The following is a 16,501-nucleotide window of genomic DNA, read 5'->3' as shown; positions in this document are numbered from 1 at the left end:
AATGGCAGAGAAGTTGTATCCACCATCATTTACATGTTCTAATATGTAGTAAATGACAGATGGAAGGCAAGTAAAAGACACGATTTCTGTGGTTTTGCAATGCGGGAATTGCTCACATGGTTTTTACAGTGAAACACATCATGATTTATCTGTAAAAACTACATGAGTAATTACTGAACCAATCTTAAAAGCACGTGTGTTTTTTTTACTGTTGCATGTAAACCCAGCCTTATACACCATTGAGGCATATCCCACCTTGGTTTCGAGTTCATTCTAAAATATGAAAATCAAAAGATCCTAAAAAGTGTTGTCTCATGAAGACAAACGCTGCCCATTTGGAATTCCTTACAGAGCTTTCAAGTATATAAAGCAACCGATTGATTGGAATATGCCAGCTTAGGTTGCAAAACTTTCACTAAGTGAATTAAATTCCTTACATTTTAAGCACACACCCTACACGCCTGCTGGTCAGAGAACAAGCCTGTGTGATTAGAAGGGTCATCTCAGAATGCAGACAAAATCATTCAGTGCAGAGACTGATATTGTGGGTATTTAAAGGGGGATGTCTCTCCTCAAACACCGGTGGCTTATCGTTAGGCTATGCCACCAATGTCTGATAGGTATGGATCCCAACTCTGGGACCCATACCTATCTCGAGAGTGGTGTGCCCAAAGTGAATGAGAACGCACTGCGCATGCACGACCACCCTCATTCCCATGGGAGTGCTGAAAACAGCCAAGCGGCGCACGCAGCTATTTTTGGAACTCCAATAAAAATGAATGGAGAGTGCACTGCGCAAGCGTGGCCACTGCTTAATTCACATTTATGGATCTGTCAGAAATAGCCAAGCCAACTCTTGACTATTTTCAGCACTCCCACAGAAATGAATGGAGGACGACTGCACATTCGCAGTGCGCGCTCGCTCACGTTAGGAGCTCATTTCCAGAGATCGGAGCGAGTTCCTATCTGACATTAGTGGTATATCCTAGTGATACACCACTAATATTTGAGGCGAGAATACAATGTTACTTGCTGTTTCCAAAGTGACTTCATGCCAGCCATACCTTTATTCATACAGATTGTCGTGTATATCAGTAGGGGATGTATAAGAGTTGAGTACTCTTTTAGAATAGTTTTTTTGTGTGAACTTGTTCTTTGTTCTTGAATTATTTATAACTGATGGACCTCATGTTTTCTTACCTTTTTCCTGCTCTGAAGCAACCTTTTCCAGCGCATAATCCCAGTCAAAGATAAATCGGTAGAAACACAGCTGAGTGTATAGGGCTTTCTCTGGATACTGAAAAATAACCAAAGAGCACAACATCAGCATCTGTCCGATGTCTCTAGAAAAGAACAGTGTTTCATACAGCACAAGTCACATTTGTTAGCAATTCTCCATCACAAGAAATCTCAACCCAATCCAAGGAGTCTATGGTTATTTCAGGGCTGACAAGTCAAACTGAAAACAAAAAGTATTACTCCGATGACAATGTCGTATTTTAAGAGAACAATCTTCCAATATTTCTAGATACAACTTTAGCCTCATGCACACGATCTGTGGCATGTGTTTTTTTGGAGGATCAGTTTTTTTCAACAGATCCCTTGTAATAAATTCCTATCCTTGTCCGCAAATGTGAAAAAAAAGGACATGCACTATTTTTTTTGCTGAAGGGAAACACGGACAACGGACGAGGAACACAAACGGATGAACTATAAGCATTTTTTTTGCTGACCCAATGAAATGAATGGGTCCCCATCCTATCTGCAAAAAAAATGGAAGGGAGGTCGACAAAAAAAAAACAATCGTGTGCATGAGGCCTTACGCAAATGATTAATACTATGTACATTAGAGCTGTTTAACATTAAAATGTGGGGCACATTTTCTGATGTTAAGCTGGAAGTGAAAAACATTAACAACTTCACATTGCACCCCCCCCCACACAAAAGGCACGTTATTACGTTTTTCAATACAAGGTAAATCCATAATCCCCTGCAAAATTGAGTCGCCATGCTGATAAGAACCTCAGTGTTATTTTTTTAAGCTAAACTCACACGGCAACAGCTATTCCTGCTCTACAAAGAAAAAAAACATTTCACATATACGCTCGCTGGAAACATTACTAAAAATCTACGGTATGTACATAATAACTGAGATACAGGTTTCTCTTCAGGCAGATGGAACAAAATGACAACACAGGATATGTTGAGCGACTGTCACTCATTGGCATGTAACCAAGTAATTTTTCTAATCTCTTGCTGCATGAAAAGAAAATAAGTTATTGTTTTAAAAGCTATAAAGATATTGCTTAAGGATACTTTCACTCTAGCGTTAGAAGAATCCGGCAGGCAGTTCCATTGCAGGAACTGCCTGCCGGATGCGGAAATCCATATGCAAATGGATATCATTTGTTTCTGGATGCGGATCCGTCTGAAAAATGAATCCGTCTCTACAGTGTCACAGCTTTAAAAGGTCTTCGCATGCGCAGACCGGGAAACCGGATCCGTTTTTCAGGAAGAATTGGTATCGGATCCGGGCATTAATACATTTCAATGGAAATGAATGCCGGGTTCGGCAATCAGGCAAGTGTTCCGGAATTTTGGCCGGAGAAAATACAGCAGTATGCTGTGGTATTTTCTCTGGCCAAATACCGCAAAAGGGACTGAACTGAAGACATCCTAATGCATACTTAACGGATTGCTTTCCATTCAGAATGCATTAGTATAAAACTGATGTGTTTTTTTCCAGTATTGAGCCCCGGAACTCAATACCGGAAAACTTTTTAATACTAGTGTGAAAGTACCCCAACTTAAAGCGAGTCACTAAGCACTTAGTGGTCTTATAAAATATTCGGCATTAACAGTGCAGCTGTGGGTGACATGTTTTCCATAATGATGTCATAAGATTACACACGAGCTAAAGCTACCGAGTAAAGCAACCACGTGACATGACTACAGGACTATATTTGCAAGTCACTGGATGGTTCAGAGCAACATATATGTTGACCATATGGCCTCAACCATATGCCATAATCCGCCCTGTACTACTGTTAAAAAAAAAAAAAAAAAAAAAAAAAAAAAAGGCTATTTTGCATGATAAAATTACGAGTACAACTAAAAAAAGCGACAATTTCTGGGGAAATTGTGTGAAGTGTTCTTGCCTCCACCAGTAGTCTACAACTGGAGTGGGTGGAGTGGCTTGAGTAATTGTTGTGTAGTTGGAGTGGCTGGAGTAACTGTGGAAATGTTGGACTGGGAAGAGTAACTTTATGGAATGTAAAGATAGTAAACATTACACTAACCAATTGATTGATCAAATTTAAAAAGTGCACATGGCAAGCTTGATAGAGAGAGAAATGCATTTCAACTTTTATTTATTTATATAGCACATTTAATTGCAATGTTATTGCCCAAAATGCTTCACAGCTACATTAAAACATACATTTATAAAAACATTAGCAGCCGATTTGTGTAGGTGGGCTTGGAAATGAGGGAGTGGTGGCAGTTTAGAAATCATGTCCTGATTTTTCAGCTCACACTCTAGCTTTTGTCACTCTGCTGGCTGCTCACACACCTGGGTTCCTATGACAACTTACTCTACAGCAAGGGCAGAGAAGAGCGGTTAAAAACAAACTGCTCCAACTTGCTCACTTCACTGGCGGTTGCCATCTTCAAACGGTTGTAGTTTAAAAATTATAAATCCTACAGCGAAGAGCTTTATATTGTGAGACTCACAAGAGCCAGACCTACATTTTGATGCATAGCATGTCTCTGAAATATTTTGAAAGTTTAGAAATTGCCCTTCAAATTTGAGGCGGCTAGAGTGGAGTTTCAATGAATGTCAATGGGCAGTGTGAGTTGCAAACAAACAAATGGTCATATTGTGAAAGCTATCAGGACTATGACTTGGCCGTGGACATTTTTTGTAGCAACAGGGATAGCTGAATGTTTCGATATACGATTTGTGTAGGTGGGCTTGAGGGAGTGGTGGCAGTTTAGAAATCATGTCCTGATTTTTCAGCTCCCACTCTAGCTTTGAACATTCCACCATTCATTCCTACGGGACCAATATTGGCACAAAAACGCAGATATTTTGTGAACCATCGGCAAAACATTCCACAAAGTAATAGCACACCAATCGGGAACAATCCACACATTTCGGTATATTACTGTCTATGAAGTGTAAAAACTGTGGGAGGAGTTAGGGTGGTAAATTTGGCTATAATAATAAGAATATATATGTGAGATAAACAGTAAGTGGTCTTGCCATGCAAGAACACTTAATAAGGAAAATCCAATGGATCCCATTACAGTTATTCAAGTTTGCTGGGCACCACTGCTGTCTCATCTGAGCCACCACTCCGTTTTTCTGATCCTGTTACATAGCTGAACACAAGTGATCATTGGTAGCCTTGTACCAATGTGTCCCAAAGAGTGTAAATAATTTTACTGTCTAGTTTGAGGTCATAGTATGCACCAGCAGAATATAGACTTCTGCCTAGGGAAGCCTAAAGTCTGCAATGCTACATATGTATGGGTTGTGAGGGATCCTGAAAAAAAACAAAATTTGTGTAAACCTTGTCTAGTCTCCTACAGAGCATAATAGTGTGCTTGTCTTCCCTTCAAACTCTGTGCTCCCGCTGCGCTTAATTGTTTACAACCCGAACTTCCAGGTTTTGGGTGTTGAGGAGTTGCAGCCACAACACTTCCCATAGTGCTGCAAGATCTGCCAGAAATGTAAAAGCCTACTACACCTTTGCCTGGGCTGAAACTCTGACCACTACACCCTCCATCATCCCTTTGCCGTCTCCTCCCACATAGCTTCAATATGACAAGCAGTGGACTCCTCCTACCCTGCTTGTGGCTTGAGAGATCACATGGGTCTGACATCATGACTATTCGGGTGTGTACACAGAGGGTACAGTCAAGTGACCACTTTCCCCATCTCCAGAGCGAGACAGAAAAAGTACTGCAAGTGTATTAGTAAGTTGCAAAGCCTGGCAGGGGAAGCACGGTGGAAGGGGGAAAAAATTATACCTGCATAACCCCTTTAAAAAATGGCTTAGAATTTAGGCTGCCTTTGAAAGTGAAAGATTTTGTTACAAACTGAAAAATCCGTTTCTTTCACCTTAATGGGGTTTGCAGAAATCCGTGTGCTTTCCTTCAAGGCAACACCATTCAAATGAATGGAACTGATTGTCTACAAAATCTGCCAAGTTAGAATTGCTAGTCCTGCCTGAATACTAACTCCAACAGGTCTCAGTCCCCCTTTGTTATATATATTTAAAAAAAAAAAAAAAACATGCAAGGAAAATTCTGAAAGCCAGTTGAAAACCACCAAACATACATTACATGTGACTAAGTACTGTCTTTAGAAATGCCTGCTGATCGGTTTAAAGGGGCATTTATCAAATATAGAAAGTTAACACAAGGCACTTACTGATGTATTGTGATGGTCCATATTGCTTCCTTCACTGGCTGGATTGATTTTTTCATTCGCATTATACACTGCTTGGTTATAGAGGTTAAGGTCACCCTACAATCCAACAGTGGCGGCCGTGAACGTGGGAGTGCACACAGGCATGCATGCGCAGTAGCTACCCTCTCGACCAGCTGCAGCGGTGGTCAAAACTATGGAAACGAGGAGCGTATAATGGGATGGAAAAATGTATCCAACCTGCAAAGGAGGCAATCTGGAAAATCACAATACATTAGTAACTGCCCCGTATTAACTTTTTCTACATGATAAATACCATTCACTGAAGTGAGACAACCCCTTTAATATAACCTGCATAACTAAGGGATCTGTCAGATATAATTAACTATCCACTCCAAAAAGAACTGCATATATTTTTCATTCAGATTATACACCGTTGGTTCCAGGGGTTACGGTCACTCTAAAATCCAACAGCAGTGGCCGTGACCGTGGGAGCAAGCATAGCCATGCATGCGCAGTAGCTACCCTCTCGACCACCTCATATGTGCTGCAGTGGTGGTTGTAACCATGGAAACGAGCAGTGTATAATGTGATGGAAAAATTAATCAAGCCAGCAAAGGAAGCAATATGGATAATAACTAGGGGTGCACCGAAATGAAAATTCTGGTCCGAAACGGAAACCGAAAATTCAGGATGCCCTTGACCGAAAACGCCTTTTTGCCCAAATACTTTTAAAATACTTATTTTTTTTAATGATTTTATAACAGTGCCATCCACAGACCCCCACCCACCCCATAACAGTGCCATCCACAGACCCCCACCCACCCCATAACATTCAGAAAGTAGGCCGGGCACATGACGTCAGTCGTGACGCTGCCGCTCGTCTGCCCGGCCGGCCAGCATTAAGATAACAGCCCTGCGAGTAGGATGTGGCTATATTGAATGTTCTACTGCAGAGGGGGCCTCATGAATAGAATCCTTATTAGGGCTCTTTCACATCTGCGTTCTTTTCTTCCGGCATAGAGTTCCGTCGTCGGGGCTCTATGCCGGAAGAATACTGATCAGGATTATCCTAATGCATTCTGAATGGACAGTCCGTCCTTCAGGATGCATCAGGATGTCTTCCATTCCGGAACGGAACGTTTTTTGGCCGCAGCAAATAGCGCAGCATGCTGCGCTTTTTGCTCCGGCCAAAAATCCTGAAGACTTGCCGCAAGGCCGGATCCGGAATGAATGCCCATTGAAAGGCATTGATCCGGACTTAAGCTAAACGTCGTTTCGGCGCATTGCCGGATGCGACGTTTAGCTTTTTCTCAATGGTTACCATGGCTGCCGGGACGCTAAAGTCCTGGCAGCCATGGTAAAGTGTAGTGGGGAGCGGGGGAGCAGCATACTTACCATCCGTGCGGCTCCCAGGGCGCTCCAGAGTGACGTCAGGGCGCCCCAAGCGCATGGATGACGTGATCGCATGGATCACATGATCCATGCGCATGGGGCGCTCTGACGTCACTCTGGAGCGCCCCGGGAGCCGCACGGACTGTAAGTATACCGCTCCCCCGCTACCCACTACTACTATGGCAACCAGGACTTTAATAGCGTCCTGGCTGCCATAGTAACACTGAAAGCATTTTGAAGACGGATCAGTCTTCAAATGCTTTCAGTACACTTGCGTTTTTCCGGATCCGGCGTGTAATTCCGGCAAGTGGAGTACACGCCGGATCCGGACAACGCAAGTGTGAAAGAGGCCTTAATTGTACACATTTTATAACTACTGGAGCTGGGGGCCGGAGCACAGTGAACGCACCGGCCCCCAGTTGCTCCTCCCAGTCCCTCCCCGCTGATACATCGCAGCCTGCGATGCTGGAGCATGGCAGGCTGCGATGTCAAAAGGTGGCGGAACGCCATTCCGGTGCGTTCCGCCAGAAAAAAAGCCCTGTATATAACCAACCATATTTTCTGCCGATATGTACCAATATCGGCCGAAATGGATTAGGCCCATTTTCGGCCGCCGGAATTTCGGTGCACCCCTAATAATAACAATGCACTAGTAAGCACCTTGTATTAAGTTTCTCTACATGATAAATGCCATTTACTGAAGTGAGACATCCCCTTTAATATAACCTGCATAACTAATGGATCTGTCAGACATAATTAACTATACCATTCCAAAAGCATTGCATATAGACAAGAAATATGCCCCTCTGCACCTCACTTAAAAACGAGGGGTACTGGGCCCACTGCAATAAGCAGCTCATTGTCTCCGCACAGTTACCAAAGCCACATTATGTATTACTGCAAATATATTTTTAGAAAATCCTGATTGCAGCATGAGGAGAGTGAGAGATGGAAAAAAAAGGACAGTGATTAAGTTATTTGTTTAGTTTTTAAGATTCAGTCGTAATTGCGAGTACGCGTCTCCCTGACTGCACACATGCAGCAGGTTGAATAGAACGCTGAAATTACCTCCTTCATAATAGTTTGTTTTGATAATGTATTGTGTGTCGAGATGATGAGAAACAGTTGCTGTCAATTTGATTAGCCATTATATTTTTATGTTAATTGCCATTATTGGGTCCATTCTGTTTAGTGTCACCATAGAAGCCATACAATGTTAGCATAAATAACAAATTGGAGTAAATTAGGAAGATATATTTTTGCCAATTCATTTTAATTGCCCCTCAGTCCTTCCGTTGGTTAACGCAGCTGTTGACCCATAATAAGCGCTAGGTCAATATAACTGCTTGTCAATTCAGAAATGCAAAGTGCTGTGGTTCTGAGTAATGGATATACAACAACCTTTGCCAGCCAACTGAAGCAAAACGAATGACAAGTCACATGGAGGAATAAAGCAGCAGATATGGAGTTTAGCGACCTCATATTAGTAGATGGGCTAATTAAAAGTCACTGCCTAAATGGGAAGAGAAAAATGTAATATAGTTTTTTTCCCCCCTCTCTCGCTCTCTCTAATATCAACACCTCCTGTACATTTGCTCACTGGCACATTTTGCAATTAGCGAGATAGGTGAAAACAAAAGAATCTATTAGATTTTCAATGTCAAATATGATTAAGCTGAAGACTTTGAACAAGCATTAATTGACTCGTTCCCTGCCATTTCTCTTCTCGAGCACAGAACTGCTGTTGCCTAAAAAGAGAACAAAATCTCACAGGTCTGAGTAAATGATGAAAGACTTTGTCACGTACATGTACTAATTTATTCTAAATAAGTGCTTTCCTTTATTAGGCTATCACCAATATGCCGTGGACTGGAGAGGACGTCTGATCCTGGGGATAGTAACCATTTTCTAAAGAGCGCTGGTCCTGGGGATAGTGACCATTCTCCAAAGTGCTGTGTAAATTTAGGGCAGCAAATCCTATTATAGTCAATGGTGAACGAGAAACATTTTACTGACCTATTGTTTAGATCATTTGACATTAAAATGGCATTCTTTGTGTCTGACAGATGATCTAGAGCGACATCATAATGACCAAGGAAGGGGGCGCAGCTATCTGGCCCTACATGGAGGAAATAGCTTAGGTATGCCGGCACATAATCACAATTATGATTGAATGCATTAGACAATTAGGCAATGTCATGTGAAAATACTTCTGCATTCTCAGTCACTTCACAACTCCCTTCTCCTCAGAGTGATGCAGTAATTAAAACCTAATTATTATCTTCATTTTAAACAAAACCTAAAGTGAATACCAATTAATAACAACATACTAATGAGCATCTGCTGTGATGAAATTGAATATGAATGCGCAGCAAATTTCGGGTAATTTATTTTCGGGGAAGTGCCACTGGTTGCATTTGGCTGGTGGATGATGAGAGTGTACATCATTTTCCATCACTCAATTTGGCACATGGCAATTGGCATACAGGGTCAAAGTTTAATGCTGCAGATGTTCTCTCTAAATTATAGCAGAGTACCCTACTAATTAGCAGCTGAGATATAATATTACTAATAAATATATATATATTAGCAGAAGGACCTATTTCATGTTTGTGTGTCGATAAAAGATAGACAGTATCTCCCATAGCAGTGACCTCTACAGTACCCCGCCCCTTTAACAGTGAACTCCACAGCTCCCCACCCCTTAACCCCCCCACAGTGCCCTGCCACTTTAAAATGGGACCTCCACAGCAGCCCGCTTCTTTAACAGTGAGTTTCACAGCACCCCACTCCCTTCACAGTGACCTCCTCAGGGGCCCATCCCCTTAACAGTGACCTCCACAGTACCCCGCTCCCTTAACGGTGACCTCACAGTACCCTGCTGCCTTAACCGTGACCTCCACAGCAGTTGCCCCTTTAATAGTTGCCCCTGCTCCCTTAACAGTGACCTCCATAGCAGCCTGCCCCTTTTAACAATAACATTCACAGTGAACGCCTCTAACAGTGACCTCGACAGTGTCCGCCCCTTTAACAGTGACCTCCACAGCACCCTGCCCCCTTTTTTTTTTAAACAAAATTTTATTCATTTAGTTTGACCAACATCAGTTACATATACAGTATACATTCTTCCAATGTTTACAATAACATTTTGCAAAAGCATTTTGACAAGTGATATACAGAAATATCAATTGGAGGATGTCTTATCATAAGGGCAATCCAAAGTTAGAGCAACCAACATAATAGTCCTAACATATTCAAAATCCCAACCCTCCCCCCTCCCCTAGCCTCCCGATGGTCAGATTATTGTTTATCTCTATCATTTTCTGATTCCTAAAGAAACTCGGCCACCAAATCTAAACTGAGGTCACTAGTGGACTTACTGCTCTAGCTTACCCAATGAGCCCTTCATCTGTTCTAGTGCACCCTGCCCCTTTAATGCGACATGTTGTCTGAACAAATTTTATAATGATAGGCTATGGTGTCGCACTGCGACACGCGACATGCTGCGACATAACAGTTGCAAAAATTCCATCCAAGAAGGATTTTTCAGCGACTGTTGCAGTCGCAGCATGTCACATGTCGCAGTGCAACACCATAGACTATCATTATTAAAATTGTCGCGCAACACATGTAGCAGTGTAGTTGTGCCCTATGTGTCGTGAAGCTCTAGCCTAAAGCTGACCTACAGCAGTGAAGAAAAATGGCTGGGTTGTTATGGAAACCTGGAGTAAAACTGTTTATGTGGAGACTAAGGGCCTGCAAGCTTATATTGGCTGATAAGAGACATGTGACCGTGTGTATGGCAGTTGGGATATGAAGAGAAAGGCTTGCAGGCTTGTTCTGGCTAATGCAGGTCATTTTTTGGCAATATCTCAGGAACAGTACGTCCTAGAGAGCTGAGACGTGGTTTAAAACCTTCCCGGACACCTGATTTACCTGTGTGCCAAATTTGGTGAATATCGGTCCAGTAGTTTGGTTGCGCATAAAGAACAGACAGACAGACGTCGGGACAGACAAACTCATTGTGCACCGGCATGTTACCTCCACAGTATTCTTTCCCAGATAGTAAAATATGTGTACCAAGTTTAGTAGAAATTGATCAATGAGTTTTTGCGTTACAGAGCAATATTTGTTAATCACAAAATGGTCCAAAGCACTTCACCATGGGAAGTACAATGGTACACTCCTTAGCATACTACAAAAAACACCACACAAAATGGAGTGCAAAAACACCTGACTCATTGAAAATATAATATTATTAAATACAATATAAAAAAATAAGGACATTACATAATATAACATGATTCGGGCAGGGAACAGCCGCCGCACACTACCTCTGTGGCTCCCTCAAAACAAAAGCAAGCAGGAATATATAGGCCGTACCACAGACTAATAATGAACAGAGCATATCCCATCAACCAATACAGTGCGACCAGTCTCCTCCTGAGGAAGCGATCATATGTAAAACACGCGTCAAGGAGCGCCACCACCTCTGCATCAGCTATCTTCTATTAGGTATGTGTACCATATATTAGGGTTTGATCAATTGTATAGGATATTTGCAAGTGTTTTTTTTTTTTGCACATTAGAGGGGCACTAGGCGAGCACCCAGGAAATTAGCACGTGCTGGTCGCACTGTATTGGTTGATGGGGGGTATGCTCTGTTCATTATTAGATAGATAGTGGTCTTGTAAAAGGTGACCGAAAGCAAGAAACAAAATCCAGATGGTCTACAAATAACAGAAATGACCATAAATGGGTTGTTCCTGATCCTTACTGCTGGGTTCTGGCTTGTTCACTCCCCCTGGGCTGCTCTCAGAGTGTGAACATCAGGTTTCACATAGATCACGTGGCCATTGTGGCAAACATCGGGCTGCAGCAGTGACATGTCTCCCATTCAACGCTGCAGCAGCAACATGACCCACGTCAAATGCAGACGCAGGGAAACCTGAGAACTGCAGCAGCCCAGGGAGAGCAAAGGAGCCAGAACCAAGCGATGGGGATTAGTCAAGTATGATCTCTGCTGGTCCGGTCATGTTGGAAGGTCTGCCCAGGCCCCAAGGGGTGAACAATCCTAGTGTTGAGGCAAGCGCGCTTTGGATCATAGATCCAAAGTTACTTTGTTCAAACTGTACGGGCTTCACTGAGGTGAAATTTGTCATGTCCAATGTCTAACGAGACTTCAGTGAAGACCTTTGGCATTCAATTATTCAACTTGACAACTATTTTAAAACTGCAATCCGAAGTCAGCTACGTTACCGCTCGGTTTCTTAGCAGACATCGGATCCCAGGTTTAAAACGGTTCTCAAGTTGAATAATCGAAGTCTTGCAATACTTCGGGCATAAGGAATTTCACCTCGCTCAACACTAAAACCCTTTAAAGGTGTTTTTTAATCTCTTGATATTAATGACCTATCCTCAGGCTAAGTGATCAATATTAGAATGGTGGTGGTGGGGTCCGAAACGCTTACTGATCAGCTGATTTTGGAAGCAGCTAACGCTGGGAATAAAACAGTGGATTGAGCCAGAAAGCTTTGTTCACTATGTAGTGGTTGTGCTTAAATACTGAATCTCAGCTCCCATTCAAGTTCTGGATGTTGGACTCCCACCGATCTGATATTGTTAACCTACTCCGGGGAGAGGTCACAAATATCGAAAGACTATAAGGCGGACAACAATGTCCACTTTTTTTTAGTTCTGTCATTCAGGGGTATGGACCACAGTGGATCTAATGTAAACCTCCACAAGAATACTGCAAGGAACAGTGTACAGAACAGGAAAGGTCTCAGTAACGCAGCTTTAGGCCTGTTACTTTGAGTGAAGATATTTCAGCATAGAAGATATTCTAAACAGTTTTAAGTGCTGGGGGTTGACTCTGTTGGAGAGAGTATGCACATAAACCATTTTGGGGCATATAAATGCAACAGAAGTGGGCCCCCTTCTTGGGACCCTCTGTAAGGCAGAGCAGACAGCCACTGTGAAGAATGCCATTTAATGGGAGGATAAATATTGGGACATCCACACAATTCTAACATTTTTGGCTCTATAAACCACCACAATGGATTTGAAAAAGAAACTAACAAGATGTGCTTTAACTGCAGACTGTCAGCTTTAATTTGAGGGTATTTACATCCAAATCAGGTGAACAGTGTAGCAATTACAACAGTTTGCATGTGTGCTTGTTAAGGGACCAAAAGTAATGGGACACAATAATCATAAATCAAACCAACTTTTTAATACTTGGTTGCAAATTATTTTCAGTTAATTACAGCCTGAAGTCTGGAACTCATTGACATCACCAGACACTGGGTTTCATCCCTGCAACGGTCTTCAGTTCCTGCTTGTTCTTGGGACATTTTCCCTTCAGTTTTGTCTTCAGAAGGTGAAATGCATGCTCAAATCGGATTCAGGTCAGGTGATTGACTTGTCCATTGCATAACATTCCACTTCTCTCTCTCAAAAACTTGTTTGTTGCTTTTGCAGTATGCTTTGGGTCATTGTCCATATACACTATGAAGCGCCATCCAATGAGTTCTGAAGCATTTGGCTGAATATGAGCAGATAATATTGCCTGAAACACTTCAGAATTCACCCTGCTGCTTTTGTCAGCAGTCAAATCGTCAATAAATACAAGAGAACCAGTTCCTTTGGCAGCCATACATGCCCACGCCATGACACTACCACCACCATGCTTCACTGATGAGGTGGTATGCTTAGGATCATGAGCAGTTCCTTTCCTTTTCCATACTCTTCTCTTCCCATCACTCTGGTACAAGTTGATCTTGGTCTCATCTGTCCAAAGGATGTTGTTCCAGAACTGTGAAGCCTTTTTTAGATGTCATTTGGCAAACTTTAATCTGACCTTCCTGTTTTTGAGGCTCACCAATGGTTTACAACTTGTGGTCAACCCTCTGTATTCACTCTGGTGAAGTATTTTCTTGATTGTTGACTTTGACACACATACACCTACCTCCTGGAGAGTGTTCTTGATCTGGCCAACTGTTGTGAAAGGTGTTTTCTTCACCAGGGAAATAATTATTCGTTCATCGACCACAGTTCTTTTCCTTGGTCTTCGGGGTCTTTTGGTGTTGCTGAGCTCACTGGTACGTTCTTTCTTTTTAAGAATGTTCCAAACTGTTGTTTTGGCCACGCCTAATGTTTTTGCTATCTCTCTGATGGGTTTGTTTTGTTTTTTCAGCCCAATGATGGCTTTGCTTCACTGATAGTGACAGCTCTTTGGATCTCATCTTGAGAGTTGACAGCAACAGATTTCAAATGCAAATAGCACACTTGAAATGAACTCTGGATCTTTTATCTGCTCATTGTAATTGGGATAATGTGGGAATAACACACAACTGGCCATGGAACAGCTAAGAAGCCACTTGTCCCGTTACTTTTGGTCCCTTAACAAGTGGGAGGCACATATGCAAACTGTTGTAATTCCTACACAATTCACCTAATTTGGATGTAAATACCCTCAAATTAAAGCTGACAGTCTGCAGTTAAATCACATCTTGTTTGTTTCATTTCAAATCCATCATGGTGGTGTATAGAGCCAAAAATTTGAGAATTGTGTTGATGTTTCAATATTTATGGACCTGACTCTATATCTGGTGATAAAAGCTCAATAGAAGCCGCATGCTTCTGAGAGTTGGTTACTCAAGACATACCCCTAATACTGCACCCTTTTAAAAGGGGCTATCCACTTTGACAATCTCTACTTGCTAGAAGGGTCCTTGACGATAAGCTGTTTACTGTCGACAGAAAGCACTCAGCTTTACTGCAACATTTCACAGTGCCCAGCATTAGGGTACTTTAACACTAGCGTTTTTCTTTTCCGGTATCTAGTTCTGTCACAGGGGCTTAATACCGGAAAAAAACTGATCAGTTTTATCCCAATGCATTCTGAATGGAGAGCATTCCGTTCCGTATGCATCAATTTAATCCCTCTTCCGTTTTTAGGCCAGTGAACATACCGCAGCATGCTGCATTTTTCTATCCGGCCAAAAATCCTGAACACTTGCCGGAATGCCGGATCCGGCATTAATTTCCATTGAAATGTATTAGTGCATTAAAATTGCCGCATTGACGGAACCGTTCTTCTGGATGACAAAAATTTTATTTATTTTTTTCAGACTGATCTGGATCAGTCTGATAAATGCCATCCATTTGCGTCCGGATTGCCGTTGACGGAACTGCCTGCTGGAATCCTCGCGCACAGTGCCCAGCACTACTGCAGCGGCGCACAGTGCCCAGCACTACTGCAGCGGCGCACAGTGCCCAGCACTACTGCAGCGGCGCACAGTGCCCAGCACTACTGCAGCGGCGCACAGTGCCCAGCACTACTGCAGCGGCGCACAGTGCCCAGCATTACTGCAGCGGTGCACAGTGCCCAGCATTACTGGTTCATTGCTTGTTCATAAACCTCATCTCTTGGCCAGAGTGGAGATTGGTTACAGAGGACTCTCTTAACTCTGAATTCTCCAATAGAGTATATTAAACTTTTCTCTGAATTGGATAAACCCTTTGTATTCTGTATTGTATTCTGGCAGATATCTGCCTGGCTTAAAAGGGGTTGTCCAGGATTAAAACGGACAGGTGTTTCTGGAAGAAAGCAGCCATGTTTTTTTTCAACCTCTTTGAGCTGGTATTACACAAGAGCACTATAGAGAATGTGACGTGATGATCGTTAAAACTTGCAAGAAAACAGACTTTTGGACAATTTTCATTTAAAGAGAGATCATTAGGAAATCCTTTTTGGATGGTGGTGGCTAATGAAGTAGACATCTAAAAAGGTGGCGGCTAAGCTCACTTTCCTGCTAAAGTTTTTGAAACCCTTCACATTTTCCGCACGGCTCATGCACACAACCGTGTGTTCAGTCCACATACGATCCGCATTTTTTACCATATGGACCCTATGTCCGTTCCATGGCCCCACAAAAAAGAATCACCATGTCCTAATCTTGTCTGTCTTGCGTGCATGTACAGTACAGACCAAAAGTTTGGACACACCTTCTCATTCAAAGTGTTTTCTTTATTTTCATGACTATGAAAATTGTAGATTCACACTGAAGGCATCAAAACTATGAATTAACACATGTGGGATTATATACATAACAAAAAAGTGTGAAACAACTGAAATTATGTCATATTCTAGGTTCTTCAAAGTAGCCACTTCTTTGAATGAGAAGGTGTGTCCAAACTTTTGGTCTGTACTGTACATTGGCGTTATGCGGACAGCAAAATGGATACGGTCCTATGCATGAGGCCTTACATGTCCATATGAAACAACAGAACTACATGTTTGCCAATAACATGATTTTTTGGGGGGTCCAGTACACAAAGCTACATGAACACATACATTTCATGTATTTACAGACTACTGTATTATCCTTCGAGCAGAACTGCTGCAATGCTGACGCACAGCGGACACTCTATGCATTAGGTAAATACATACAAGGGTATCATATACATTGATCTATTGGGTATACACTATCCTGTATAGCTAACAGTATTGGACCCTCTGGCATTGACTGGGAGTTCTAGCAATGGACTGATGTCTTAGCGGTAAGTCCGAAAGCAATCTGTGTATAGCCTTTGCAAATTATGTGGCAAATACTACTAAAAACAGGAGCTCAAGCTATGAAGCAAAAACCAAACTCTGCATTGGAA

The 16,501-nt window shown here is 42.3% G+C and overlaps 1 protein-coding gene across 1 annotated transcript in view; it reads right to left on the bottom strand.

Moving 5' to 3' along the window:
- Positions 1-16,501, bottom strand: part of POLA1 (DNA polymerase alpha 1, catalytic subunit) — a 370,264-nt gene that overhangs the window by 41,826 nt on the left and 311,937 nt on the right. The window contains 1 exon segment of the mRNA XM_044284006.1: positions 1,201-1,297. Within this exon segment, the coding sequence (XP_044139941.1) occupies positions 1,201-1,297 (97 nt within the window).

The sequence above is a fragment of the Bufo gargarizans genome, chromosome 3 (genome assembly GCF_014858855.1).
Source record: "Bufo gargarizans isolate SCDJY-AF-19 chromosome 3, ASM1485885v1, whole genome shotgun sequence".
Taxonomy (NCBI): domain Eukaryota; kingdom Metazoa; phylum Chordata; class Amphibia; order Anura; family Bufonidae; genus Bufo; species Bufo gargarizans.
This window is presented reverse-complemented; position numbering and strand designations above follow the sequence as displayed.